The 26,041-nt window shown below is 57.9% G+C and overlaps 1 protein-coding gene, 1 long non-coding RNA gene and 1 other non-coding gene across 4 annotated transcripts; 1 reads left to right on the forward strand and 2 right to left on the reverse strand.

Moving 5' to 3' along the window:
• Positions 1 to 339: 339 nt before the first annotated feature.
• Positions 340 to 3,922, reverse strand: LOC133045912 (uncharacterized). Its single transcript, XR_009690373.1, has 3 exons — positions 3,709 to 3,922; positions 2,416 to 2,507; positions 340 to 864 (listed from the first exon to the last, which is right to left on the reverse strand). It is a non-coding gene; the product is annotated as an uncharacterized LOC133045912 (long non-coding RNA).
• Positions 2,961 to 3,032, forward strand: TRNAE-UUC (transfer RNA glutamic acid (anticodon UUC)). The gene has a single exon. It is a non-coding gene; the product is annotated as a tRNA-Glu (tRNA).
• Positions 3,923 to 9,165: 5,243 nt separating the features above from the next.
• Positions 9,166 to 24,120, reverse strand: SLC38A3 (solute carrier family 38 member 3). 2 transcript variants are annotated; one of them, XM_061128544.1, is made up of 16 exons: positions 24,014 to 24,120; positions 16,170 to 16,326; positions 15,995 to 16,076; positions 15,730 to 15,845; positions 15,071 to 15,144; positions 14,896 to 14,988; positions 14,731 to 14,812; positions 13,560 to 13,642; positions 13,415 to 13,473; positions 13,078 to 13,242; positions 12,902 to 12,981; positions 12,543 to 12,643; positions 12,183 to 12,307; positions 11,883 to 12,027; positions 10,692 to 10,795; positions 9,167 to 10,602 (listed from the first exon to the last, which is right to left on the reverse strand). In XM_061128544.1, exons 2-16 carry the CDS (start codon positions 16,268 to 16,270, stop codon positions 10,498 to 10,500), a joined length of 1,515 nt encoding a protein of 504 aa, XP_060984527.1. In that variant the 5' UTR covers positions 16,271 to 16,326; positions 24,014 to 24,120; the 3' UTR covers positions 9,167 to 10,497. The 2 variants fall into 2 exon arrangements, with proteins under 2 accessions (XP_060984528.1, XP_060984527.1); XM_061128545.1 differs by lacking the exons at positions 15,730 to 15,845; positions 15,995 to 16,076 and having other exon boundaries at positions 9,166 to 10,602.
• Between the last annotated feature and the right edge of the window lie 1,921 nt (positions 24,121 to 26,041).

Below are 26,041 nucleotides of genomic sequence, written 5' to 3' on the forward strand. Positions count from 1 at the left end.
AATAGTAATTTCTGCCAGGCCCTGTAGGAGCTGTCCCCCACCAAGGCCCAAATCATCTCCCTCCCTGTGACACCCTAGCACTCCAGCCATCTGACTTGCCTTGCTATCCCCACCCTCTTGCATGTTCTCCTTTATCCCTTCCTCCATTTCCCTCCTCCCTATCTTTCATTCCCTGGCTATAAACTGGGCATCTCTGACTCCTATTGTCCTGGGGCCTCCCCTCCCCCAACAGATCCTAACAGGCCTGGTAGTGAGTCTCTCCCCCCACTCAGATCTCTGATTCCAGACCCCTTACAGCTTAATCCTTGAGGCCGGTAGGTAAATCTTTGTTAAATGAAATCAATGAATCGCATAAACTTTAATTCACCCTTTCCAGGGGTTCCCCCACCCTGGATCGGGGAGAAGTGTTAACAATTAATCCTGCTGTTGCTATAAAAAAAATATGCCATAGCTGTTTGTGGAGAGCGGGGAGAAATTCAAGGTACATGGGAAGGTTGGGAAGCTTTCTTGGTGGAGGTGGTGTGCGCAGTGTTAGAGGGAGATCACTGAAGGAAGAGGGAACAGGGACTGGGAAGGGGGTTCGGGAAGAGGTGGGGAGAAAATCGAGGGTCAGAGCTAGAGACTGGGTTTGCAGCTGAGGTCACTGAGACCCAGAGGGGTCGGGACCCATCCATAGTGGTCCAGTGAGGGACATACAGGCATGCTGCTTCCTTCACAGTTGGGAACCCAGGAGTTCTTTTATCCTTTCATGAGACGCTGTTCTGGGGGCAGAGGATGGTTGCCCAGCCAGGGCCTCCTGGGCACCAGAGGAGCCATGACTTGTCTCTCTGCATTGCACGTTGCTCCAGCACCCCACGAACTAGACTGTAAGGGACAGTGAAATGACATTCAGCAGAAATGAGGATAGCACCCCAACTGTAATGAAGGGCCTGCTACTGGCTCCCTTGGAGAGCTAGGACAGCCTTGGGGCTCGCCAGAGGCCACAGAGCAGCTCTTCTGTCCTGAGTTCCTGTCATGCACCAGGCTGAACAGGGTGAGGAATGGAGACCCCCTTAGTGGGCCGTGACATACCAGCCCACGGGCTCCAGGAAGGGGAAGCTGCCAGCACTTCCCCAAAGGCAGTTTCGGGGTAGGCATGTCTGCCCCCGCCCAGAGTCCAGGAACAGCCAAGGCCCCACAGGGATGCCGAGTCCAGGATTCTGGCCACCCCACCTCCATGGCTCACAGATGGCAGGGAGTCGCCAGCAAAACTCTACCATTAAATCACAGCTTTACAGATAAAAGAGTCTCAGCGAACTTCTGCCTGTAGATCTCAGTGGCCGGGGCTGGTTCCCTCCCTGCAACCCTTAGCCAGGCTCCACCTCCTGGTACACCCCCGGCACTTCCTCTTTCCTGCTTCTGAGCCCAGCAGCACTTCTGAGATTGGAGTCAGCCACCTCGTCCTCTCTGCCCCTTTCTTCCAAACCTCCATTCCCAGGCTTCTCTTCCCTCCCCCTAGAGAAACAATCCCAAGCCTGGCAGGCCTTGGGGTCAGGGTCCCCTTCCTTCCACTGGCTCTGGCACCTGGAGAACTGAGGCCGCCAGCACTCCATGCCAAAAAGTTGCTTGATAGGCTAGGGGGTTCCACCTGATACAGAGGCAGGAGGCTCTCAGAGGAGGAGTCATTCGTTCAACGACTGTGTGCTGAGAACCTGAGGGTGAGGGAGGCAGCTGGAAGCCTGCCCTTCAGGAGCACATGCCAAACACGACAACAGGGAAATGAACTCCAGGGTTTCGGAGGAACTCAACAGGGTGACACGGAGCCCCTGGGAAGTGTATGTATGAGGAACAGTGACTTGTTCCCAAGGAGGGGAACTCTGAACGATGAGAAGGGACCAAGCATGTGACAAGCTAAGAGAAGAGGGTAATAAACAGGCGGAAGCGACAGCAAAGACACTGGGGCAGGGCGGGAAGGGCCTGGGTGTTCCTGGAACCAAAAGGCCAGCCTTGCCAGAGCAAGAGGGTCTGTGGTGTGAGAGAGGACACCTATGAGGCATCAGTGAGGTGAAGAGCAGGCAGGGAGTTCCCAAGTGCCTAAGAGATGCTGAGGTAGGACTGTATATGAGGCTGTAGCAGATCCCAGCATCTCCAAGCCTCATGTCTGGCCCTGAAAATCTGACTTATCTTTGGCACTCACAGGGTGCTGCTGATATGACTGGGGGAGAACTGTCCAGGGGATCGAGGGAGGCTTCAAGGCTCTGGGTCCAGGACTGAGTTGAGACCCCCTCCATGTCCTTGAAGAGCTCTTGTCCAACTTGCCCGTGTCTGCCACCTACGTGGCCTCTATAGGCCACCTCCCCTGGGAAACCCAGGATCCTTAAGAGGGCCTGGGAAATAATAATCAGCCTTATCCCCAGGAGCCACTCCTCTGCTCACCTTGTTGCCTTGCCTTCCCTGTCAGTGCTATCCAAAGGCTGGAGCTGGAAGCTTCTCCTGCGACTCGTTAGGGCCTTCATTAGCACCGCTTCCTGGAATTTAATTTAATGAAGAATCAAAAACAGCCCTAATGAAGGTGATGCAACAGCAAGCAGCCCATGAGGTGCCTCCAAGGCCGAGCCACCAAGGCTCAGGCGCTTCTTGTAGATGGTGACCAGCTGTAGCGGGGGAAGAGGAACGGGACCTGTCCTGAGAGAGATGCTAGTCACTGGGCCCTGAGAGCATGAGACATTGCTCTGCAGAACTGCAGAGAGCAAATACTGCCACTGAAGCCACCTAGACAAAGTTAGAGGAATAAGCCTGGTTGGGGATGGCGACAGGCTGTTGGAGAAAAACTTCTGAGATGCTCTGGGCCAGCACAGTCCCAGCTGTGGGCTAGTGCCAGCAGAGAGTAAGGACAGGTCGGGGTATCAGAGCCACAGGGCAGGAAGACGTCCAAATTTCATTCCAAATGTGATGGAAACAATTGGAGGTTTTTAGGGAACTCCCTGGTTGTCCAGTGGTTAGGACGTAGTACTTTCACTGCTGGGGCCCAGGTTCAATTCCTGGTCAGGAAACTAAGATCCCACAAGCAGCGTAAGCTTAAAAATCAAACAAACAAAAAAACCCCAAAAACAACTGGAGGATTTTTGAGAATGGGTGACAAGATCTGCTATTTTAAAGTTCCCCATGGGAGGCTTCCCTAGTGGCTCAGTGGTCAAGAATCTGTCTGCCAATGCAGGGGACACAGGTTTGATTCTCCGTCCAGGAAGATCCCGCCCATGAGCCACGACTACTGAGCCTGCGCTCTACAAGAGAAGCCACCTCACTGAGAAGCTGGCACACTGCAACTGGAGAAAGCCCATGCAGCAAGGAAGACCCAGCACAGACAAAAACCAATAAAATTATTTTTAAAAATAAAGTTCTTTCTGGCTGCTGTGAACGAGAGAAAGTAGGAAAGAAGGCATGGGGTGGCCACCACGTGGTGCAGGAGATGAGGGAGATGGAGTGAAACCTATGGAGACAGGGCTGTCCCACATCCTCTAGAAGAGGGTAGCTGGGGACGTGTGCGGGGCAGGGCACATATAACTGGGCTGAGCTAGTTTCCTCCAGCAGGTTTGGGCTGACTAGTCCCCTTTTAGTCCTCTCCACAGGCTTGGCCTCTTCTCCAAACGGACACTGCTCCAACATTTAAAGAAAATCTGCTGAAAGGCTTCCCCAGCCGCCTCAAGCTGCTTCCCCAGCTCTGAGCACCTTTTTACTCCACTGCTGGAAAGCCTTCCTTGCCCTGCCCTCAGGTCTTGGGCAGCGCCAAGCCTCCCAGGAGCTCCAGGATTGTATTTCACAAGGGAAAAGGCTGGAGGCTTAGGTGCGGGGGCCAAGAGCTATGAAGGGTGCAGCCTTACAGACCAGAGTCGTCCCTCCCCTTTGGCCTCCTGACACTGTTCCCCACCCCGACCCCGCAACACTGCCTGCCCTCGGCCCACCACGGCTTCCACGCACACTTCCCTCTCCCTCTTATTGACAATCTTCCCCAAGTTTCGGAACCCAAACCCTCCTGACTCCCTGCGCACCCCTATCTCCCCACCCCGCCCCCCCACTTCCCCGCCTCCGGTGTGAACTGAAGCCGGAAGCGGCCCCGGAGCGCGCCGCCCCGCCCCTTCCGGGGCTTCTCGAGGCGGGAGTGCGGGCTTTGGGCGGCGCCAGAGACCGAGCACGACTTCGCGGGACAGCAGCGCCCTCTAGCGGTTCTCTAGCGCAACGCGGGAGCCGAGGCTGGCCTAGGGCCCCCACCTCCCAGCGGTCCTCTAGTCTTCTGACTGCCGCTCGCGCCAGCATCAGTCCTGCCTTCGGTTTTGTTCTGCCTCCAGCCCTGAACCCCTGCCTCCGTCGATCTGCCCACTCAGTGGCCAGCAAGGCTCTCCCTCCTAGGGCAGCAGCCGCTCGGCGTCCTCTTGCTCAGAGCGGTCCGTGGTGCCGCAAGGCCCTCACCTCGCTCTGACCCCAGCCCTCCCCGCCTGCCTCCAGCCTTAGCCGCCCAGCCACAGAATGTGCCACGACACGTGTGCCTTGCTTCTTCTGGTCCCGGCATCTCCCCCCCCCCCCCCCCCCCCGAGTTCTAGAATGCTCTCTAACCTCCATCCTCCAAACTCAGAGCAAAGATTAGACGCTGATTTTGGTTGATTATCCTGGTGGGCATGTCCCTGCTTCCCACGGCTGGGGTGTCTGAGTGCCCATATTGTAAACTAAGCCGGGGGCCGCGGGCGGGTGTGATTTGGGGGCTCCGGGTGCCTTGATGAGCTTGACCCCAGGAGAGATGTGGACAGGATAAAGAGATGAACGGGGTGATGCTTCGTGGGGCTCTCAGAACACACGGTTAAGGGTGAGTCTGGGACTCCAGCCCCTTCCTCTGCGCCAGGAACCCCTCCAAGGTCAGGCAACTCATGGAGGAAAGGACCAAGGCCTGGTTCCCTAATGACCTGGCCAAGCGTGAGAGTGGCAGCTATTCACTTGCCCAAGACACTCAGTGTTGAGTGAATGAAGCCCCCACCCTTCCCTTGGCCGGCCCGAAGCCTTCTTGCTTGCGCCCCTCCCATGCGCCAGCCAGGACTTTTTCTTGGACAGCCTTGGAACCTCAGGGCTCCCTGCACATGCAGCTGAGCGTCCCCACCACCAGGTTCTGTAGTGTGTGGGCTGAGTCACCGCACAGCCCAGACTCTGACCGTTGACCGCCAGGGGGCAGCAGAGGCCGCTTTGTATGGACACGCTGGGTCGGGAGTGGATGGGTGTGGGGGGTTAAACTTAATCCAGTCCTAGGTTCGGCTGCGCGTGGCAGGGCAGGTTTGCAGCCTTGTATGGTTTTGAAAGCAGTTCTGTTCTTTCCGATATTTCCCAGGGCTACGTTTTCTTTCTAAGTAGCATTCAGTCTATTATTACTGTTCCACGGTTAAAAAAAAAAGGGCAACCCACTCCAGTATTCTTGCCTGGAGAATCCCATGGACAGGGGAGACTGGTGGGCTATAGTCCATGGGGTCACAAAGAGTCAGACGCAATTGAGCAGCAGCGACGATGTTTGAAAGTTAGTTGGTTGCTGGATGACTTTAAAAGAAGTCAAGGCTGAGACCTGAGTGAGTCTTCTGGGTCCCTCCATATGCTCCTTGTGGGGGCTTCCCAGGTGGCCCACTGGTAAAGAATCCACCTATCAAGGCAGGAGATGCAAGAGACATGGGTTTCATACATAGGTCGGGAGTAGGATCCTCTGGAGTAGGAAATGGCAAACTTGCTCCTGTATTCTTGCCTGGAAAATTCCATAGACAGAGGAAGCTGGTGGGCTTCAAGAGCCTGGTGGTCGCAAAAGTCAGACACAACTGAGCGACTAAGCACATGTGTTTGTTCCTCGAGGTCCCTGGCTCCATCTTGGACCCAGGATGCTCCTTGTTAGCAGCGCTTGGCTTGGCCACGCTGAGTGCCCCCTGATGCTACTGTCCGATCTCCATGTGCTGTCTTCCAGGGCTCTGGCCCAGAAGTCCTTCCGTTGCCTCCAGCCCACCACCCTGCCAGCTTCTTCCCATCTCATACCCTCAATAACTGCTGCTTCTTCCCAGACTTCCTTAAATGTCTCTGTCAGCCCTGCCCCTCTAAGTTCATACAAATTGTCTACGATTGTTATTTCCAGGTCCTACCTCTCCTTCCTCTACCCTTTCCAGACAGGTTTGCCTTTCCCTGCCCAAAAAAATCCCTGGTCAAGGTCCTTAGTGACCTACACGTTGCTGGACCCACTGGCCTGTGCTCCACCCTCAACTCCTTGAGCAGCTGATGCTTGCCTGTCTCCCAGGAGCCCACACTCTCCTGGGTTTCCTCCCATCTCCTGGCTGCTCCCACCAGCTTCTTTGCAGGTTTCACCTCATCTCTCCTACCTCCCAACAGAGAAATGTTCCAGGGCTCAGTCCGTACTGCTCCCCTCCTCCTTCCAAACCCAAACTGTCCCTCCCCATCACATCTAGAACCCTGGCTTCAAGTACCAAGTACCTGGCTTCAAGTACCTGGCTTCCACTCTCTTTGCCTCCCGGATCCAAGGCCCCAGTACTGGTCACTCTACTGAACCTGAGTCACACACCTTAGCATAAAAATGGCATTTCCACTTTGATGTCCAGTCAGTGTTTTAAACTTTTCATGGGCAAAACTGATCTCCCTCCCAAGACTCCTGTTCTTCTAGCCTCCCTCAGCACATACAGGAGAAGCTTGGAGTCGCCCTGGACTTGTCTCTGTCCTTCCCCTCATACACACGTACCCAAGCCATCGGAGAACCCTGCCACCTCTACCTGCAGGACATGCCCAGCTTCTCGCCCTAACTGTGCCCCTAGCTGGGCTGAGACGCCTGACATGCCCGTCTGGACCATCTGTAATAGCCCTGTGTCCCCGTCACCCTTTTGCTCCCTGTCCCTCACCCCAGAGTCTAGTCTCAATGCAGCAGCCAGAATAATCCATTTAAAACTTAGAGCTGCTACTGAGTCAGATCCTGCCCCCTCCTCTGTTCATGACCTGGCCTTGGTTCTCACCTTTTCCAGAGAAAAATCCAAAGTCTTATGGTGGCTGACCAGGTCCCACAACATCCCCTCCGTAGCCACCACTCGTCTCTTCAGCCCCCCTTCACCTCACTCCGCATTAGTCTCCATGGCTTCCTGGCTGCCCCTCTCCCATGCCAGGCATATTCTGCCTCAGGGCTTTGCACTGGCTGATCCTCCTAGCTGGAATGTACCCTGCAGACATCTGCATGGCTTCCTCCCTCTCCAAGCTCTGATCAAACGTCCCTTTCTCAGTGAGGCCCACCTGATCCTCCTCCTAACTGTTTAAATTTTATTTTATTTGGCCCCACTGCATAATATGCATGATCTTAGTTCCATGACCAGGGATTGAACCTGTGTCCCCTGCGTTGGGAGTGTGGAATTTTAACCACTGGACTGCCAGGGAAGTTCCCCAAGCCTTGTTCTTCATTGCCCTTACCACACCATCTTTACTCCCTATACTACTGATCATCTTTTAACAAATGATATAACTTAACGGATTATGTTTCATGTTTCTAGTCTGAATCTAATCCCCCACCTAGAATATAAGTTCAAGGAAGGCAGGGCTCTTCAATTTGTTCATTGCTATATGAATAGGTGCTGGAAGAGTGCCTGGCACATAGGAAATCTTAATAAATACTTGTCGAATGAATGAACAGTGGATTCTTTTTCAGTTGTTAGGTGAATCTGTGCATGTGCATACAGGCAAGAAGAGTGCAGGCAGAGGCAGCTGCTGGTCAGGGAGACCAAGGCCCATGCTTTGGCCCTTTTTCCTGATCTATATCATCTTGTTTTTCTGTTGCAAGAAGTCATAAGGAAAGAGGTGGAAAGAAATATAGACGACCTTTGTGCTGCTCTAATTTTTTTTGGCCGTGCTTCATGGCTTGTGGGATCTTAGTTCCCTGACCAAGGACCACGAATTGAACCCGGGTCCTCGGCAGTGAGAGCATGGAGTCCTAACCACTGGGCCGCCAGGGAATTCCTGCTAATTTGTTAACACTTCAGATTAAAAAAAATTTTTTTTCAGAACAATTCTAAAAAGCAAGAAAGAAGAAAAATGTCCTGAGAAATTCTTCCAAACACATAAAAGTGCTTAGCGATAACCAAGGGCCAGCAGACCCATCTTCACAAAGGCTGAATGGGTTAGAACTCGACAGCCAGGGCTAAAGAGGTCATTTGCAAACCATCTTGTGGGCACCTGACTTTTGGATATAGTGTAGTGGCCACATTGCCTGCCCCCTTCCCCCTGGAGCCACTGCCCACCCATCAGCCTGGAGGAGACCTTGCTAGGCAGGCAGAGATGGCCTCCATGGGCCAGAGGCCTTGGTCCACCCCATATGGTTATATGTGGGTGGGTGTCTGAGGGTGGTGGGTGGGAGGGCTGGGTGGAGCTACTAATCTGAGAGGCCTGAAGCCAGGCCTGGGGGTCTTAAGGGATTCTAGGCAGTCCTGTGGCTGCTCTGGCCTGCAACCTTCTTTGGATGGAAGGAGTATGAGACAAGACTCCCAGGGTCTATCAGCAGGATGGACCCTGGCCTTTATTGCCTCCTACTCCCCAGGAGTCCAGGCTCTCGGGCAGGGCCATGGCCCCAGCTGACGAGGAAGAAGCCAGACATTCCCATGCAGAGGGTAGCCCTGCTCCCCGGGGGTACTCTGGGCTGCGGCCACCTCTAGGCCAGTGTCCAGCTCTTTCCTGGGGCCACAGGGCTCCTGGGTGAGTCCCCAGGCTGGAGTCAGGCGCCCGGGACTGATGAGAACCAGACTCAGGAAGCCCCCCTCTGATCAGCTGGCACTGCCATGGGCCTAGCAGCCACCGACTTGAGGAAGTTCTTTCTTCAGGGGTTTCTCAGGCTGGCAGCTGCCTTGCCAGTTCAAACTGGATTTTTCCTGCTGCCCCTTTCCCCAGCCACCTAGCCGGGTACGGGGTCTTTCCTAATGAGGGTTTGATGCCAAAGCCTGGGCAGCTCCATCCTGCTGAGTTCCAGCTGATTCAGGCCTGCCCCGGGCAATGGGCAGCTCCCCAGCCGGCCCCCTGTCCCAGGCTGGGGCACCTGGGGCCACTCTGCATCCCTGGAACTCTTGCCCTGCGTTGGACTCCCCCTCTCAGAATTCAGGCCCCACATACAGGCACTTGCTAACCCACCTTTATTTGCAGCAGGTTTTACTAGTAATAAAAGATCCAGACAGGGCCCAGGATCCCAGGACTTTTGTCCCCAGACGCAAGCCATTGAGAGGGTTGACATGGCAGCCAGGGAGGGTAGCGGGCCCTTCTGCGGGGCTTCTGCAGGGCTCAGCTGCCCCCAGCTCAGACCCTCCCTGAAGCTGCTGAGGATGCACCTCACGTTGCCTCCTTCCGGAGGCCTCTCTCTGTCCCATTTCCTGGGGCCTCATTAATTCCTCCCCACCTCACCCCGTGAGAAAGCAGGTCTGTGCTAAGCCTGGCCCAGGCCCAGCACTGGGTCTCAGCACGCCACTGCTTGGTTTGGGAGGCATGGGATGGGATGGGGTAGAGGACTCACCCTGTCCCACACTCATCCCAGGGAAACAGGCAGGGTGGGCTTCCATCAGCATCTGTGTCCCGGCTCCCACCCCACCTTCCAGGAACCCAGGCACCCTGGAGATCAAGAATATAAAGCACAGCTGGTCTTATGTATAATATTTATAAAAGGGGGCTGCCAGCTTCTCCACCCCTGCCCCAGACTGGCCCCCAGGGTCTTTGGCTCCTAGGGGCACAGACGCTCTGGGCCCCAGCCTCTTCTCCCAGCAGTGGAATGTGAACTGTGGCCTGGGTTTGGGGTGGGGGGGGAGTCCCAGCCTCCCCAGGACTGGCAAAGGGCCAAGGAAGAGGTTCCCTTGGGGGTGCCCACGCCCACCTCAATTGAAAACCAAGTTCTGGCCTCAGGGATAGGGTGAGGCCGGCAGGGGAGTTGCGGGGGCCAGGGGGGTGTCTGCTCTTGGTTGGGGGGATGGGCAAAGAGGACTAGATTATCCAAAGGCCTGAGCCCCAGTGCCTGAAAGGGGCCTCAGGGACAGAAGAAGGAAAGGCAAGTGGGCTGAGGGAGATGAGGCCCCAGGGTGCAGACCATGGCCCGGCAGCAAGGTGGGGGGTGACTGCAGGCTGATTCAGCTGTGTGGCCTCTACAGGCTGTGGGACCTGAGGGGGCAGCCGCTGGACCTCAGTTTTATGCACCTGTGCAGAAAGGGTAAGGGGCTTGGGTAGGATCTGAGGCAACAGGAAGGGAGCAGGGGTCCAGCCCCACCCTGCTCCCAGCTCAGGAAGCCCTGCAGCCCAGGAGCTCAGTGGGGTAGTGGCCCAAGGGCCTTGGTCCTGGCGCTAACAAACTGGGCAGGGCCAGATGCCAGTGCTCAGCACGCCTTTCTCCTCCCCCCACCGACTGGCCACTAGATGGGAGCAGGGACTGAGGAGTCTGGGCAGGAAGATGAGGATGAGGAGACAGAAGGAGATGCGGAGGTCATCCTAGTGGCTTCCTCCGTGCCGACTGGTGCCCGAGACCCAGTCCATGATGATGAAGCTCAGGCTCATAGTCATCAGCAAGATGCCAAGTGCACCAAAACAAAGGGCCTGTGGGATCAGAAGTCAGGGTCAGGCCTGAGGTTGGGGCAGACCCCCTCAGTCTCACACCAGCCCACTGACCTCCAGGCCCTTCGCACCAGGATTTTGGGGGTAGACCTTGCAGGTTCCTTCTCGGTGGGTATGATGCGAAAGTAGAAAATGGCCGGGAAGATGAAGATGAGGCACGGGGCAGATGTGGCACCTGCAAAGACATGGCCACTGTTGGCTCCTCACAGAGGATGAGATGGTTGGATGGCATCACTGACTCAGTGGACATGACCCTGAGCAAACTCTGAGAAACAGTGAAGGACAGGGAAGCCTGGCGTGCTGCAGTCCATGGGGTCCCAAAGAGTCGGACACGACTGAGCGACCGAAGATCACAACTCTTGGCCCACTTCCACCTACTGGCTAAAGTTCGGGGTCGGACACTTTAATGAGATCCAACATTCCTTGATGAGGGAGTCTCATCTTGAAACTCCACTTGGGAACTCTGCCTGATTCTGGAAAGTCCATCAGCCCCTCCCCTTATTCTCCATCCACCAGGATAGAAGGCTAGGGCTTTTGGTATCTGAAGAATCTGTCAGTGAAAGATAGCAAAAAAACAAGCCAAGAGATAGACAAAGCTTTGAGGATATTGGACTGCTGGATACAGCTATTCCTGCAGGCATTTCAATCAACTGAGCCCCTGCATTACTTTATGCTTAATTCACTTTGAGTCAGATTTCAGACATATAGAACCAAGAATACTGTCTATGATATAAATGCTACTCAATCCCCAGGTCAGTGTGTTGGTCCTTACAGAGTTGAAGAGTCAGTTCCCTGAGTTGAGTCACCCCAAAGATATCAGAACTGTTTGATCTTCCCGCTCAGAGCTCCAACTGGGACAGTTGGACAGAAGCCCAAATCTATGGTTCCATGATCCTGGGGCTGAATCAAGGCTCTCCGCTTAATAGCTATATGGCCCTCCCTTAATCACTGTATACTTCCTCATATGTGGGGTGGGGACAAGGCCTGATGAAATCTTTTGTGGAGGCCCCTTGACCCCTGGGCTCCACCCCATCCCCCAACACCTCCAGCAAGGGTAACTGACCCAGTGGTTCTGAGCCCTCAAAATGGATTAAGAGACAGGCCCTTAAGAACAAATCTCAGATGGGAGGCCAAGCTTGCACATGGCAGGCAGCCATCTCTTAAATGTAGGGTCCGAGCTCAGGAATCTGCCAGGGTTTGCAGAGAGGAAGTTGCCTGGGGCAGCACCCTGCCTCCATTCACAGGAGGTCCAGACCCCTTACCAATGACCCCGAAGATGCCCAGGATGTTGGGGGCAAAGATGACCAGCAGGTTGATACACGTGAGCAGGCCAACGGCAATGAGCACGTGCCGCAGCCAGCTGAACTCGCGGTCAGGAAACAGCATCTGCTGAAGGGCGCGGCGTACCTGGGAAGCGGGGGCGGGGAGAGTCATCAATCTGTCAACCACCTCGGTCCGCCCCCGCCTCGGTCAGCCTCCGCCTCAGTCCGCCCCGCCTCCCCCGCACCCCCCCCCACCCCCCCGCCCCGGCCAGGGTCCTGGCCATGTGCACGCGGGCTCACCGGAAACAGAACGATGGGCACTGTGAGTGTGACTGCTGTCAGCACAGCCACGCGCACGCACAGGATCAGCACATCAAACGGGTCCACCTGGTTGTAGGCGTGCAGCAGCTCAGACTCGACCCCGTCTGCGGCAGGCAGGGAGGGTGGTCAGCAGGAGGTCCCGGGAGGGGGCTGGGCTCTGAGCCTGGGTTGACCCTGACACTGTGGGGAGTGGCAACCGACTCACCTCCACAGTCGCAGGGCACAGACAGGCATCTCAGACCTAATGAGTGCCTACAGGACGCAGGCTGCCGTGGCCGCTGGCCAGCCCCTTGCCCCCCAGCCTGGCCTCTGCCTCTGCCCCCCATGGTCCAGCCATACCGTAGAAGGTGAGGTAGCCGAAGAGGGCAGCCAGGAAGTACATGACATACATGACGGCGATGGAGAGGTTGGAGATCCGCTGCATCTTCCTCTTGGAGGGGCTATGGGGCAGCAGGGGAGGGGGTTGGTGCCAAGCTGGGCAACACTGGGAAACCCCGGGTGTCCTAGGGTCTCTCTCTGACAACACACCCTCACCATCTGGTAGCTCAGGAGCCTCCTTCTCACCCCCAGTCGCCCCTCTGGCAGCCATAGAGACCTTGGATAAAATGACTTGGCTCCTGACATTCCTCCCCACTTAGGACCACCTCCATTCACTCCAGGGAGGACCACCTCCCCTTCTCCCATACATGGATACCTACTCCTTGAGCTCTGTGTAGATGGGCAGCACCTCAGGGTGGCAGACAAAGGCGAAAGCCATGATGGGGATGGTGTATGCTGTCTGAGGAAACACGGATTCTATGTCAGAACAGGCCGCCCCCCTCACTGGTCCCACACTCTCCCCAGGCCTGCTGCCCCTCCCCTGGCCTGCTGCAACCTGAGTGTTGAGCGTGAAGTAACTCGGGGTGCAGAACGCCCCGGCCTCCGTCTTGGCCTGCAGCCCTGCCTCGTCTTTGTCGATCTCCACAAGGCTGATGTTGCTTGTCATGTTGCCCACATTGGGGGACAGCGGGCAGGGCACGTGGAACTTTTTGTAGATGACCTAGGTGGGTAGTTGCGGGGCGGGGAAAGGATGAGGGCATCAGGGCCAGGCAGGGGTCCTGGGAAGCCACTGTGAAGCCACGTGCAGATCAGGAGGCGTGGAGCTGCCCTCCTGACCCAGGCTGCCCAGAAAGACCTGCCCACTCCCTGAACCCACGTGGAGGGTGACTCACTGCAATTAGGAAGAACATCATGCAGCTGAGGGAGAAGCCACTGGAGTAGCCCAGGTAGCCTGTGAGGTGCGGGAGGGGGCATGTGAGTCGGAGGGGTCCTCCCACACCTGCCCCAGGCCCCAGGCCCTGGCGCCGCCACGCTCACCAAGCTGCCGCATCAGGGCTAGGGGCAGAATGACGACGACAGAGACCAGGATCACCAGATAGTTTCCATTCATGTACCAGTCCCTGCAGGGGCAGAAGTGGGGAGCCAAGTTAGTCACTCAGCCTCGGGTGGCGCGGCTGGCTCGCCCTCAGTCGGGGTCAGCGGTAGGTACCACTGAGGGATGCCACACAGCGACCTCTGAATACTCGTCCCCACCTCCGAGTCTCCCTATCTCCATCTGCAAAATGGGCCCACTCCCAGCATTCTCCGGGGCAGGGTGAGGACTAACACACGCAGCTCCCACTTGGTAACCATCACGATTACAGTCACTGTGGCTGTTTTTCCCAGGACACACAGATCTGGGTCCAGCCGGCCCAGGAAGTAGCCCTAAGCAGGTGGGATGAAAATACCTGGGTCTGGGGGTGGGGAGGCATTTTCCATGGGGGTCTCAGGGACTTGCCAACCACCTGAGCTCCTTGCGGTACCCCCAGGACCTTCATCCTACATCATCTGGCCCACACCCTCAATAGACAGTGGGCAGAGGGATGAGGAAAGAGAACCTCCTTCCAGGGCAAGTCCAAAGGCCAACTCCGCAGGAGAGGCCCCCAGGGCCTGGGCACCGAATCCTGGCTGTTTGTTTCCACCCAGAGCTGCTCACAGCCACACGGCCGCTCTGCCTGCTGGGGCTGTGTCTCCAAGGGCAGGGCCTGACTATCTTCTCTGCTCTTACCCACAAAACATGGCTATGCCATCAGTACTGGCTAAACTGATGATAGGCAACTGGGACACTGTGGGCTTAATTTCTCGGTTGGGGCGAGGTGGGGGGAAGCTAACACCCAAGCCATGGTCAGGAATAGCAGGAGCTTAGAGCTAAGCCCAAGGTTCTCAGGTCCTCCGTGCTCATGGGCTGGATCCAGGGCTAGGCGGGGCCAGCTTGTTCAGCCTCACCACACCTCCCAGCCCCACAAGGCTCTCCTGGGAAGGTTCCCCAAGATGCCTCATAAATGCTTATGCACTGGATTTCAGCTTTTCCAGCAGCTCTCTGCCCCCCACTCCACCCTGGCTGGTCTCTCCCACTAGTCCAGCCTGAGCTCTGCTAGTGGTGGGCAAGGAGTGGGGGTAGCCCAGAGCCTCCCACCCTCACCCAGCCCCGCCCCACCCTGGGGCTCACGAGGTCCGATCCTCCAGGTTCAGGAAGGTCTGTATGACAAGGGGCAGCTCGGACTTGATGATGTACAGGTAGCTGGACATGGCTGCAGGGAGAGGGGCAGGTCAGCCAAACCAGCCAGCCTTCAGCCTGCCCACCGCCCACTGCTGGCCTGTCCATCAGCCTCACCTCCGATGTTCTGCAGCGTGATGGCCAGGGCAGCTGCCAGCTTTCCTGGGGTCCCAAAGGCACGGTAGCCCAGCTGCTCATAGGCACGGATGCCTATGGGGGCAGGGAACCAGGACAGTCAGAAGAGCTCTCCCCAGCCCACTCCTCCCTGCTAAGGGCCAAATTTGGGGCTCACCCACGATCCCTGAGGACTTGAGTAGCAGATGAATGGAGTAACTGGACAGCAAGGCGACAGCCGTCAACAGGAACCTGGGGAAGGCGGATGAAAAGAGGCTACTGGGGCTCCCCTGGCAAGCAGGGGACGATGAGCTCTGGGGAGGGGCTGGGTGTGCAGGGTCTGCAACCCAGGTGTCTGGACCCCCAACATATGTGGATGCAAACTTGACAGTCCCCAGGGGTGGCGAACACCACCCAGGTTGACCCAGGGTGGTCAGGACTCAGAAGAGACCCTCTAAGCACCACCTCCCGCTGAGATCTCAGAGCAAACATATTTTCTATTTAGGCTGCAGGGCAGAGCTCCCAGGTAAGGACACGTGTACCCACATACAGCCTGGCCACTGGATTCATCCATCACGTGTTAAATGTGGTAGGACAGACTCAGGCCTGTTTGGCTGGCCCCGTGTCGTCATCTCAGCAAGTTTACCAGGAAATGAGGTATATTTGTCTGGCCAGGGCTGTTTTTTTTTTTTTTTTCCAGCTGTGGTTTGGGGCGAGTGTAAGTGCCCACCCACTGCAGCCTGGGTCTTGGGATAGGAAACTGGCAGGTCCTGGGAGGTCAGGGTTGGTGGCCTGTTTGGGGCTCCTGTATTTAGAAGGTTTGCTGAGGACACTCACAGGAAAAGGATGATGCCCGTGTTGGCCATAGCATAGGCGAGCCCCAGGATGCCACTGCCCATGATGGCATTGCTGAGGTTGAACACTGACATCCCGAACGATGTCTTCCCCTCGAACTGTGGGCACCAGAGTGAGACGGGAGGGTGGGGTGTCAGCGAGTTGCAGAGGGCAAGCCAACGTTCCCTCCTGCACTGTCTCTCAGCCTCCCGGCGCGTCTCATTACTGCTCCCATGCCCCTGAGCCCCTGACTGCAGCCCCTGCTCACGTCGGTGAAGTGTGGCTCCTTGCTGGGGCTCTTTGGTAGGAAGCCTTCGCCCTCAACACAGCTCCGTCCGGGCCCCTCGACCCTGCAGGCACAGGCCAGGGCACGTAGCTTAGCTCTAGCCTCTTGCTCCCCACACCCCGCCCTGCTGTATGCCATGACGGGGTCCTGCGCTCACCTCTGGCCGCCAGCTGTGGGGGGAGTGACTGCGAGGAGCCCCTCCAAGTGCTTGCCGTTGGGCACCAGCTCCACCATCTCTGTCTGCAGAGGTGCCTCCATGGCTCCGGGACCACTGCCACGGGAACACCGGCTCACACACTGATGCGGTCAGACGTCTGCAAAGCAGACAGTCCTTCTGGTTATCCCCGCTCCTTGGGCTTGTGGCCCAGACTCCAGCAGAAAGTCTGCTCTGTAGCACACCTCCCAGTTCACTGGGGACATATCCGCTCGCATCTGCCTGCTGCGTCCCTGGAAGCTGCCATTGAGGGGCAGAGCTGGCATCCCTGAGCCCCCCAGACCATCCTGAGGGGACACCTCGGCCAGTACCTAGCGCTTCCCCCCTCCACCGCCACATAGACATAGCGGCCCAGGCAAGTCTTTTGGGGGCCTTGCTTTTACCATCTGTGAAGTAAGGGTCAGTTGCGTGACCTGACTTGCCACAACCCGAGGGTGCTGAGTCCCAGGCCTCCAGACCCCTCTCTGGGGGTGGGCCCTGGGCTGACTCCCCCTCCCTGACATTAATACCGGGAGACGGTTTCCTGTGCCCTGTGTGCCAGGGGCCTCCGAGCCAACCTAGAACGGCACTGCCCGACGGCTGGAAGCCTCGGGACAGGGCGAGGGCTGTGGGCCCTGTTCCCAGCCGCCCGGCGGGCTTTGCTGGCAGCCAGAACAAAAGGCCCTCTGTGGGCTGAGAGCTGGCGCTGGGAACGGCAGGCGCAGAGACTATCCCCCCAGAGTCAGGAGGCCTGAGGCGGTGCTGGGTGGCTGGACACCTGGGCCCTGCCCGCTCGGCTGCAAAGTGCCCGCATGGCCTTCCAGGAAATGGGAGCCCCCAGAGCCCAGTTTTCTGGGCCACGCAGCCCTGGCCTCTGGGCCATGTTCTCTTTCAAGCCTCTCATCCCCCGCTGGGGAAGCCCCCACCCTTAGGTGCCCACACTTTGAGCAGACTCCCCACCGCCTGGAGCCCCAGGTCAGGAGCTCGGGGCCTTGGCCAGCTGTAGATGGGACTGGACCACTGGATCAGTCTTCCCTTCCCTATGCTTTGCTGGACCTCAAAGGGATCCCCTCCTCCCCGTGCCCAACTCTGCCTGTTGCCCAGACAACTCGCTGGCCCCTCTCCCATCACTGGGGCTGGGAGCCACCCACCCCATGTCTAGAAGGTACCTGGGCATAGTGCCCCCAAGCATCTCTAAGGACATACTGAAGGCCAGACAGAAGGCCAGGGCAGGGACCAGGGAGGCTGCAGCACTGCCAGGCAGGTCAGCCAGAGCCTAGTCTTGACTAGTCCCTCTGCTTGGGAACCTGGCATCCCACCCTAAACCTCCAGATCCTGATGGTGTCAAGTGTGCTCTTAAAACTAGAGCACCAGGGGTCTCAGACTCAGCATTCAGGGCGAGGGTGGGGAGGGGAGGCTAAGCGCAGGACTCAAGCCTCAGGCCGCAGGCCCTGGTGTCCTCGGGGCAGAAACCACATGGAATTGACCAAAGGACCTCTTTGTGATTGCCCGACGCAGCCCCAACACAGAGTTCCGATCCTAGGCACCTTGGTCCTGAAGACTCCATACCTGGCACCCTTGGATCACTTACCCTGCCTCTCCTTCCTCTGATGCTGGCACCTACACCTTTCTCTCCTCCTGCCTGTCCATGCAGCACCATGACAATTTGAGCATCTCTTCTCATGCCCTCTTCCCCTGCCAGAGTCCCCCAGGTCGGCCTGTCTTCCTCATGCCCCTGCCCTGAGCCTCACTGAGAGCACCCCTCCAAGGATACCCGCACCTGATCTCCAGAGTCACTCCAGAGTGCCCCCCGGCTCCCAGCTGGGGTTACCCTTGCCGGGCCTCCTGCCCTGGGCAGGCTGGGACAGGCCCTCAGGGTGTGCTGAGTCGGCAGACTGGACAAAGCACTCTTCTCTGCCTTAATATTCTTCCCTAGCAGCCAAGCACTGCCTCCAGGGAGACCACAGTGCCTGGCACAGTCACGGCCAAGGTGCCCGAGGCCCTCGATTCAGGTTCCCCATCCCCTCGGCAGGACCTGAGGCCTAGACCTTCAGGTCCTGCCTAGTACTCATGATCAGTCAGTGCTGAGTCACAGGCTGGCCTGAGATCCCAGAGAGGACACAGAATACCCTTCCTCAAGTGGCTTCCAGTCTGGAAGGGACACACTCCCCACCCCCCATCCCCTACCCGATGGCTCCTGCTGTAATGAAGCCACACAGTGCTGGGACTCCAAAAAGGAGACAGAGAGAGAGGCATCAAGGAAGGCTTCCTGGAGGAGGAGGTGAGGGAGCCAGTTCTGAAATTCCAGCGGTAGCCCCCAAGGAGTGGAAACAGGAAAGAGCCGCTCAAGCAGCATGCACAGCACAGATGGGCAAAGGCCCTGAGGCAGGCTGTGAGGATAGTATGAAGGTTCGGTGGCTGTAGACAAGCCCGACAGGGCCTTGAAGTTGAGGTCAAGGAGCCTGGACTTCAGTTAAGGCAGGACTAAGGGCTGGAGGTGGGGGCAGGGTAGAGATTAGCACTGGCCTGACATGTGGACCCCTAACCATTCCCTGAGGCTGGCAGTTCATTTTTGACTGTTCCCATCGCTCAGGCCTGCCATATCCCCAGGCCTCTTTGCATCAGACATCCGGGTAGACTCAGGGGTTAGCCCTGACTGAGGAAAGCAGCCAGCAGCTTCTGACCCACTGCAGGGGAAGCCCAGGGCGGACACTCTGGGTCTGAGGCCTGACCTGGCCCTGCCTCACGGTGGGATCATGGACAGAGTATTCCCCACTCAGGACCTCAGTATCCTCCTGTCCTCCAGGGGTTCTGTGAGGCTTGACCAAAGGTGGGAACAGAGTGAGGCGCCTCCCAGAGGACTTTGCCCCTGGAGCAGACCACAGGCCCCCAGAGAGGGGTCAGGCTCTTGGGTGGGGAGATCACAGCGACCTTGAGCAGATCAACAGAACAGCAGCCGTCATGGGTGTAGCATGAGTTCAAGCAGTAAATCGATGGTCCAGGCCACTGCCCTGGGGCCTGTTTGCTCTGTTGGGAGATAAGGGCCGAGGTGGAGGGGGGAGCCGGGGGCCAGAAGCCGCGGGGTCACACAGCAGGTAACGTCCGCCCACGCAGACATCACAGGGTGAGAATTCGTCAGGCACACCTCCTCGGCAGGCGTTGAGTTTGGCTAATTAAAGATTTCAAGATCCAGGAATCCAGGCCACCGTGGGGCCACTGCTTGCGTCAGCTGCTATGGGAAGCGTGTCTCTCTGCCCTCATCCAGGTCCTGGGAGTCACCACGGCTCCGAGCCCAGTTTTCCTCCCCCATGCTCAGGGACACGAGTGGGTCTGCCGTGGCGGCTTAGCTACAGGGAGAATCCACACTGTCCTTCCCTCGGTCCTGTGGCTGCACGCGCTGGTGGAGGCACTGAAACCACGGAGCTGGCTGCCATGGCCCCCTGGTTCCTTGTGCCTGGACAGCCCCCACCTCAGCTCAGATCTCAGGGCAGAGGCAGCGGGCCTGGCTTACGGCTCCACTGTGCTCATCCCTGGGGGCTCAGGGGTGACGGCTGCCTCCAGCTCGAGCTCATGGGTCCTTACAACCTCCCTCCTTGTCTGAGAGAAGATGCCCCTCCCAGCCTAGTATCCACCTGCCTCTCCAGGCTTCAGAAGGAAAACAACCTCCTCGGACCAGACATCAGTCAACAGGAAAACTGGGTTTGCCGGACACATGTGGACTGTATGCTCTCAAGGCAAAGCCACGGCGATTGGTGCAAAGCCGACTGCTGAGGTCAGGGGTCTAGGGACAGGGCAAGTGGGAGGATGTTTAGAACAGGAGAGGATGCTTAAAAAAAAAAGTACTTTGCCCCTCCTCGAGACCCACAACTCCAGGTTTTGACCTCAGCGGATCTAGTCTTCCATCCTCTACTCCCTCACTGTCAACAACACTGAGTAAGTGACCACTGTGTGGCTAACCCCCGGCTGGTACTGAGGGGGTGGCAGGCAGGATGGGCCACATCCAGGGGAAGGCAAGTGGTGCAGAACAGCCATGTGCCGGCCACACCAACCCTCACCCCCTAGCTCCCTGGCCCTGTGCTTCCGTGTTCTGGGTATCCGGAACCGTCTAGGAGGATCTGAAGGCCCCCGCTGGGGCCGGAAGGTGGACTTTCCTGTGACAGGGTACACTTTCTAAACACCTAACAGATGCTTAGCGTTGGGCCTATCCCCAGACACCTAGGCCTCCCCTCTTGCCTAACCCTGAACCCTCCTCGCTCAGGTTGCCCCCCAACCCAGTGGAAGCTGTGGTCAGAATCTCTTGGCTCGAGACTCGGCCACAGCCAGCAGCAGCCCCCCTCACCCCACTGCCAGCCTGCTGAGAAGGACGTGCAGCCCGAGGCTCAGCTGAGGCAAAGGACAGGACATCACGTGCCTGTGGCCCCCCCAGGGGCAGGGGAGACCCCGAGCCAGCCAGCCATCCTCCTCTCTGCTGACCCGGAATCCCCTGGAGGCGGCCAAATATTTGGACAGCCGGATTTCTGGCCCCAAAGAAAGCTGGAGCCAGGGCCTGGGGCAGCTCAGGACTCATTGGAGACCCCGATGTAGGGGGCGGGGGGCGGGGTGGAGCAAAAGACAAGATCAGCCTGGAGGAGAGGCACCATCCAATGTCAGGAAGAAGCAGGGAGAGTTGGAGGAAGGGAAGAGAGAGGGAGAAAACACACACACACATGATATCTTCGCTCATGCAAACAGATCCAGACCAAGAGACAGACAGAGGCGTGGGGAGATAAGAAACACAGATGGATCCAGAGGGACACGAGGGCGTCCCTGGTGGCTCAGATGGCAGAGAATCTGCCTGCAATGCAGGACACCTGGGTTCAATCCCTGGGTCAGGAAGATCCCCTAGAGAAGGGAATGACTACCCACTCCAGTATTCTTGCCTGGAGAATTCCATGGACAGAGGAGTCTGGTGGGCTACTGTCCATGGGGTCACAAAAGAGTCAGACATGACTGAGCAACTAACACACACACACACACACACACACACACACAGAGGGACACAAAATGAGAAAAATACAGAGAGATAGGTGTGTAGACATTCAGACAGGGAGACAGATTGACAACCAGATAGGTGAGAGATGGATCAACAGAGATGGCCAATCAGTTAGAGATAGCCAGATGTAGAAAGAGACAGAGAGCCAGCATTACCAGACAGAGCGCCCCAGAAGGAGCAAGAGGTGGACGGTGCCAGAGGCCCAGATGAGGGGCAGCAGGTCCAGTGGGACGCCACAGCATCTCTGGATTCTTACTAGGGCAGGTTATGCCCTCATTAGCCAGGTGGAGACATTCAGAGGATGGAGCCACAGGCCAGGACAAGCTAGAAAGCTCAGAGCCCCCAAGTCCAGCACCCATGGCCTGTGTACCCGCACAACAGGAAAGCTACAAGAGAGAACCATCAGTTGGAGTGACCCCATCCTCAGCAGTCACGCACGTGTGCAGACGTGCCGGCTGAGAGGTTGTGTACAGGACGTGGCCCGCAGAGCGGAAATTCAAATCCAAGCCACCCCAGGCCGCAGGCCGGAAAGTCCCTCCTGCCCAGCAGCTGGTCCTTCCCTTTGGCCCCCAGTAACCCCGCCTGGTCCTCTAAGAGCCCCCACCCTGCATCAGTCTTCTTATCCAGAGTCAAAGTCCAGCCCTCCACCCACCTGACAGTGTGCAGGGGGCACACAGTAGGTACTCAGTAAATATGAAATGTGCGAAATGGGTTCAAAGTCTTTGGCAAGCCTCCAGCCCATCTCACCTGCTCCAGGTGGCGTCTGGTTCCCCAGCCATGTCTGCCTGGGAACATCCCCCTGCAGTGCCCCTCTCCTAGTGGGTACAGGCTGCAAATCCACCCCAGCTTTCTGTGTGCACAGATGCCACAACTGTACCTCTCTACAGCCAACCATTCCTCTAAAACGGTTCCCAACTCAAACTGGGTGCCTGCCCCCTCCCCAGCCCAGACTTTCAGGGTGCACTCAGTTTAGCTCAAAAAACCTTCCCTGCCCCCACCCAAGCACCATAAACCACCTGGTCTGTCCTACTGCACTTCAATTTCTCCATCTCTCCAGGGCTCCAAGGCTACTTGGGTTTCCCTGGTGGCTCAGTGGTAAAGAATCTGCCTGTCAACGGAGGAGAGGCGGGTTCAATCCCAGGGTCAGGAAGATCCCCTGGAGAAGGGTATGGCAACCCACTCCAGTATTCTTTCCGTGGACGGAGGAGCCTGGCAGGCTACAGTCCATGGGGCTGCAAAAGAGTCAGACACGACTGAGCAACTAAACAACAACCACCAAGGATACTTGCTAGGGAGCAGGCACTAGGACAGGGGCAACCAGCTCTCAAGATCTTGCCACTTGGAGCCTCATGGCGGGTGTTTGTGACATGGTCCCAAAGAACCAGTACTGAACAAAAGGTGGATTGAGAAGCCAGTGAGGACAGGGGCTCTATGAGCCCAAGCGGAATAAAGTTCTGAGACATACAGCTCAACCTCAAGGAGTCAAAGATTCTCCTTACAGGTATTCCAGGCCTCTTGGAGATGTGTCAGGTCTGGCCTCATCCACTCCTGATTTCTCCCATCTTTGGTTCTTCCTGCAGGAAGCCTTCCATGATTGTGTAGAACCTCCCCCTCTCAAAATGGACCTGTCCTTGAATCCCGCCAGCTTTCTATGCTCCAGACTGAGAACCTCTGAGGGATTTGCTTCCTTTCCAAAAGAAAGTGAGCCCCCATGCCATACTGTGCATTAAAGACGCAGGGCTTCTTTCAGGGCCAGCACAGAGGCCCAAGGCAGTCGTGGAAGGAAGGACAGGACTGGCAGGCTGAAGGAAGGATGGCCTGGGTCGAGGTGTCCCCCACGGTGTGAGGACCTTTCACGTAGTCGCCCTCAGACCTGTGGCAGAGCCTATACCTGGATTCAAGGCTCAGGTGACTGCGGTGGGGGTGGGGGCCCGGGTGGAGAGGGAGGCTTCCCATAAGCCCCGCCCCTGGCCCCTCCGCCGGGTGTAAACAAACGCACGCACTTGCTGTGGCCAATCGAAGGGGCCCGTGGGGCGGGGGCGGGCTCCTGCGAACCTAGTCCCAGTCTTTCCCCTCCGCCCCTGCGCGCGCTGCCAGCTCTCACACCTCGGTCCCAGTGCGCGTGGCGGGGAGGAGCGCAGACCGAGCCCCGCCTTCAGTCCCGGGAGCCACACTCGCTCAGTACCCGCCGTAACCGCTGGCCTGGCTGCAAATGGCACGGGCTCTGGGGCCAACGTGTGTCCGTAGCCCCTCAGGAAGCCTGGCCGGATCTGCCCTCAAGCCCCTGCCTAAGGCAGCAGGATAAATATACCCTGACGCCCGGCTTGCCAGCCGGGCCGATTTGCTTGTCAGGGCGCCCGACGGGGCAGCGCTCCAGGGCCTGCTCCCGGGCCCTCTTAGGCCCCCCCTCCGGGACCCTCTCGAGCCCGTCCCCGTGGGCCGTGCCTCGGCCAGCCCACGGCGCGCCAACCCAGCCCCTAACAAGGCGTCCCGTGACCCTGGCTCCGGGTACCGCCGACCTCCTGCTATCCCGCCGGCCCTGCGAGAGGCCCCGGAACGACGAGGTGCCCCTCCCGGGACACCAGTTCAAGCTGGGAGCTGGCGGGTCCCCAGAGCCTGCAGCTCTCCGAGCTTTGCTTTCCCAGAGGCTGGGGCGCCTGCCCGGAGCCAGGGCGGGTGAGGGGACCTGCCCGGAGTCCAGATCCGGACGCGAAAGTGGACAGTATGGTTCCGGCCGCCCGGTGTCCCCGGCGGGGGTCGGCGCCCCCAGCGGTACCTGGCCTCGCGGGAGGGACGCGCGGTGCTCCGCTCGAGTCGGTACTGTCCGCTCTGCCCACGGCGGAGCTCGGCGGCGCGGGATGAAGGGCGCCCAGCCCCGCCCCGGCCCGCCCCCGGCCCTCCAATCCTGGGCGGCTCGCGGGAGGAGGGGCCGGTCGGGGGAGAGGCGGGGGCCCTCCGCAGGCCTGGAGCAAAGGGGAAGCCTTTAGCTAGGACAGCAGCTGCTCCGGAAGGGGCTCGGGGGAGTCTTGTTGGGAGAATGCTTTCGTCCAGGACAGGTTCTCTCTAAGGTCTCCGAGTGCCCCCTTAACCCCTGAAATGCTCTGCCCTCACTTTCCTCGAGCCAGAAGGGGCTCTTCAGCCAAGAGGAATGGCAACAGAGCCATGCTTAACTTCAGTGAAGTTAAGCTTTGCATGGGGGACTTTCGGACATCACTTAGGCACAAGATGTCTTTTCTGCCGGCCTCACCCTTCCCAAGCAGAGGCGGGATAGAGTGAGGACGGGGACTCTGCATCAGTTCTGTCCTCACTGCAGATAATCAAAAGAGACTGAGGATAGAGTGAGGACGGGGGTGGAGCAAGGCTTGGCTCGTGTTGATCCTTACCTGTATCTCCCTGGCCATGCCCCCACCCCCACTTCCTTATTTCTAAAGAGTAGGAGACAGTTGTGTCTGCCCATGGAAAGTGGGGTCTGGGACTTGGTGCCTTGGTGGAAAGGGTTTCAGGGTGGTCCTGGTGTTCCTGGCTGAGGGCTCCTAATCCCATCCTTGCCTGCTTCTTACCCAAGGCCTCAGTGCTCAGAGGTGCGTGGTGGCTGTTAAGGCCCACCCACCCAGGTGTAACCAGCAGTAAGCTGGGGAAGGCCCTGACCTGGGGGTGAGCTGGAGAGGGTACTGTTTGCGAACAGCTGTCCCTCACTTCTCAGCCACTGGCTCTGATCCGATTAATCCATGGCCTCTGCTGTTCCTAGCCAAGCTGGATGTCTCTGTGTCAGGTCCGTCCCCCTCCCTGGTATTGGGGAGAATGCCCTCAGAAGACAGGCCTCACCCCTTCTCTGCCCTGGGTTGGGAGTCAGGACTCCAGGATTCTCTTCCTACTGACTCATAGCACCACCACAGCCAATCCCTAGCATACCTCAGTTTCCCTCTGTGTAACAAGGAAATAGCTGTCGTTTCCCCTGGCCTGAAGGGAGTGGGTTAAGGGGAAGCTGTGAATCAAGCACAGGGGACTCAGCTTTGACTGGGAAGGCCAGGGGGCTTGGTGGACTAAAGAGAAAGGCCTTGGGATGGTGGCAATCCTTGAAAACCTCAAACCATCTAAACTACCTCTCTGCGGAGGGCTGAAAAACAGGAAGGGACTGGCTGTCCCTCTTAATCTGGGGCTGATGTAATCCCTAGATCACAGCTTAGTTTGCTCCTGAGAGACCCTAAAACTCACCCTCCGAGGGGCTTTAGGACTGCCCATGGGACAGAGTCAAATAGGAGAGGTGCTGACCAGGGTCTCAGTTCTGTCCCCCGCCCACCTCCACACATCCTGGGTGCTCACAGAAGCCAGCTGCCAAGGACTGGGTGCTCCTATTGGCAGTTCCTGAGGGGCCAGGTCTGGCTTCAAGGTCACTGGCATGTGGGTGTTAGGGTCCTCAATCCAGTCTGAGGGGAGCAGGGGCCGGCTGGGCTGGGCTGCTGTGAGAGGCCCCAGGGCGGCGTGGTGTGGGGTCCCTGGGCCAGGCCAGTTGTGGCCCGGCTGGGGGAGGAGCTGCCTGTTGATGCTAGGCCTGGGCCCCAGCCAGGGCAAACACAGCTCAGAGGCCTTTCCTGCCACCTGCCGAATCTCCCAGCCCAGCTTGAAGTGGCCGGACAGCTGGCAGTCTTTACGGGGCTCTGAGAGGTACCAGGCACCTTCTAGCAGAGGCTAGAGGGAATATCCATCCACGCAGCTGGGGGCAGTCACCTGGAGTAGAAGATGGGGGGAGCTTTATCTCAACCTGTGGCCCAGCCTCCTACCTCCAAGCCCCCATCTCCAGAAA

The sequence above is a fragment of the Dama dama genome, chromosome 24 (assembly GCF_033118175.1).
Source record: "Dama dama isolate Ldn47 chromosome 24, ASM3311817v1, whole genome shotgun sequence".
Classification (NCBI taxonomy): domain Eukaryota; kingdom Metazoa; phylum Chordata; class Mammalia; order Artiodactyla; family Cervidae; genus Dama; species Dama dama.

Excerpts from the sequence above, each read along its gene's own strand:
- SLC38A3 (XM_061128544.1), bottom strand. The coding sequence starts at position 16,270 with ATGGAGGCACCTCTGCAGACAGAGATGGTGGAGCTGGTGCCCAACGGC. Across the intron at positions 14,989-15,070 it reads CAAGTCCTCAGGGATCGTGG|GCATCCGTGCCTATGAGCAG; the intron begins GTGAGCCCCAAA and ends CTGCCCCCATAG. Across the intron at positions 10,796-11,882 it reads GGGCATCTTCGGGGTCATTG|GTGCCACATCTGCCCCGTGC; the intron begins GTAAGGGGTCTG and ends ATGTCTTTGCAG.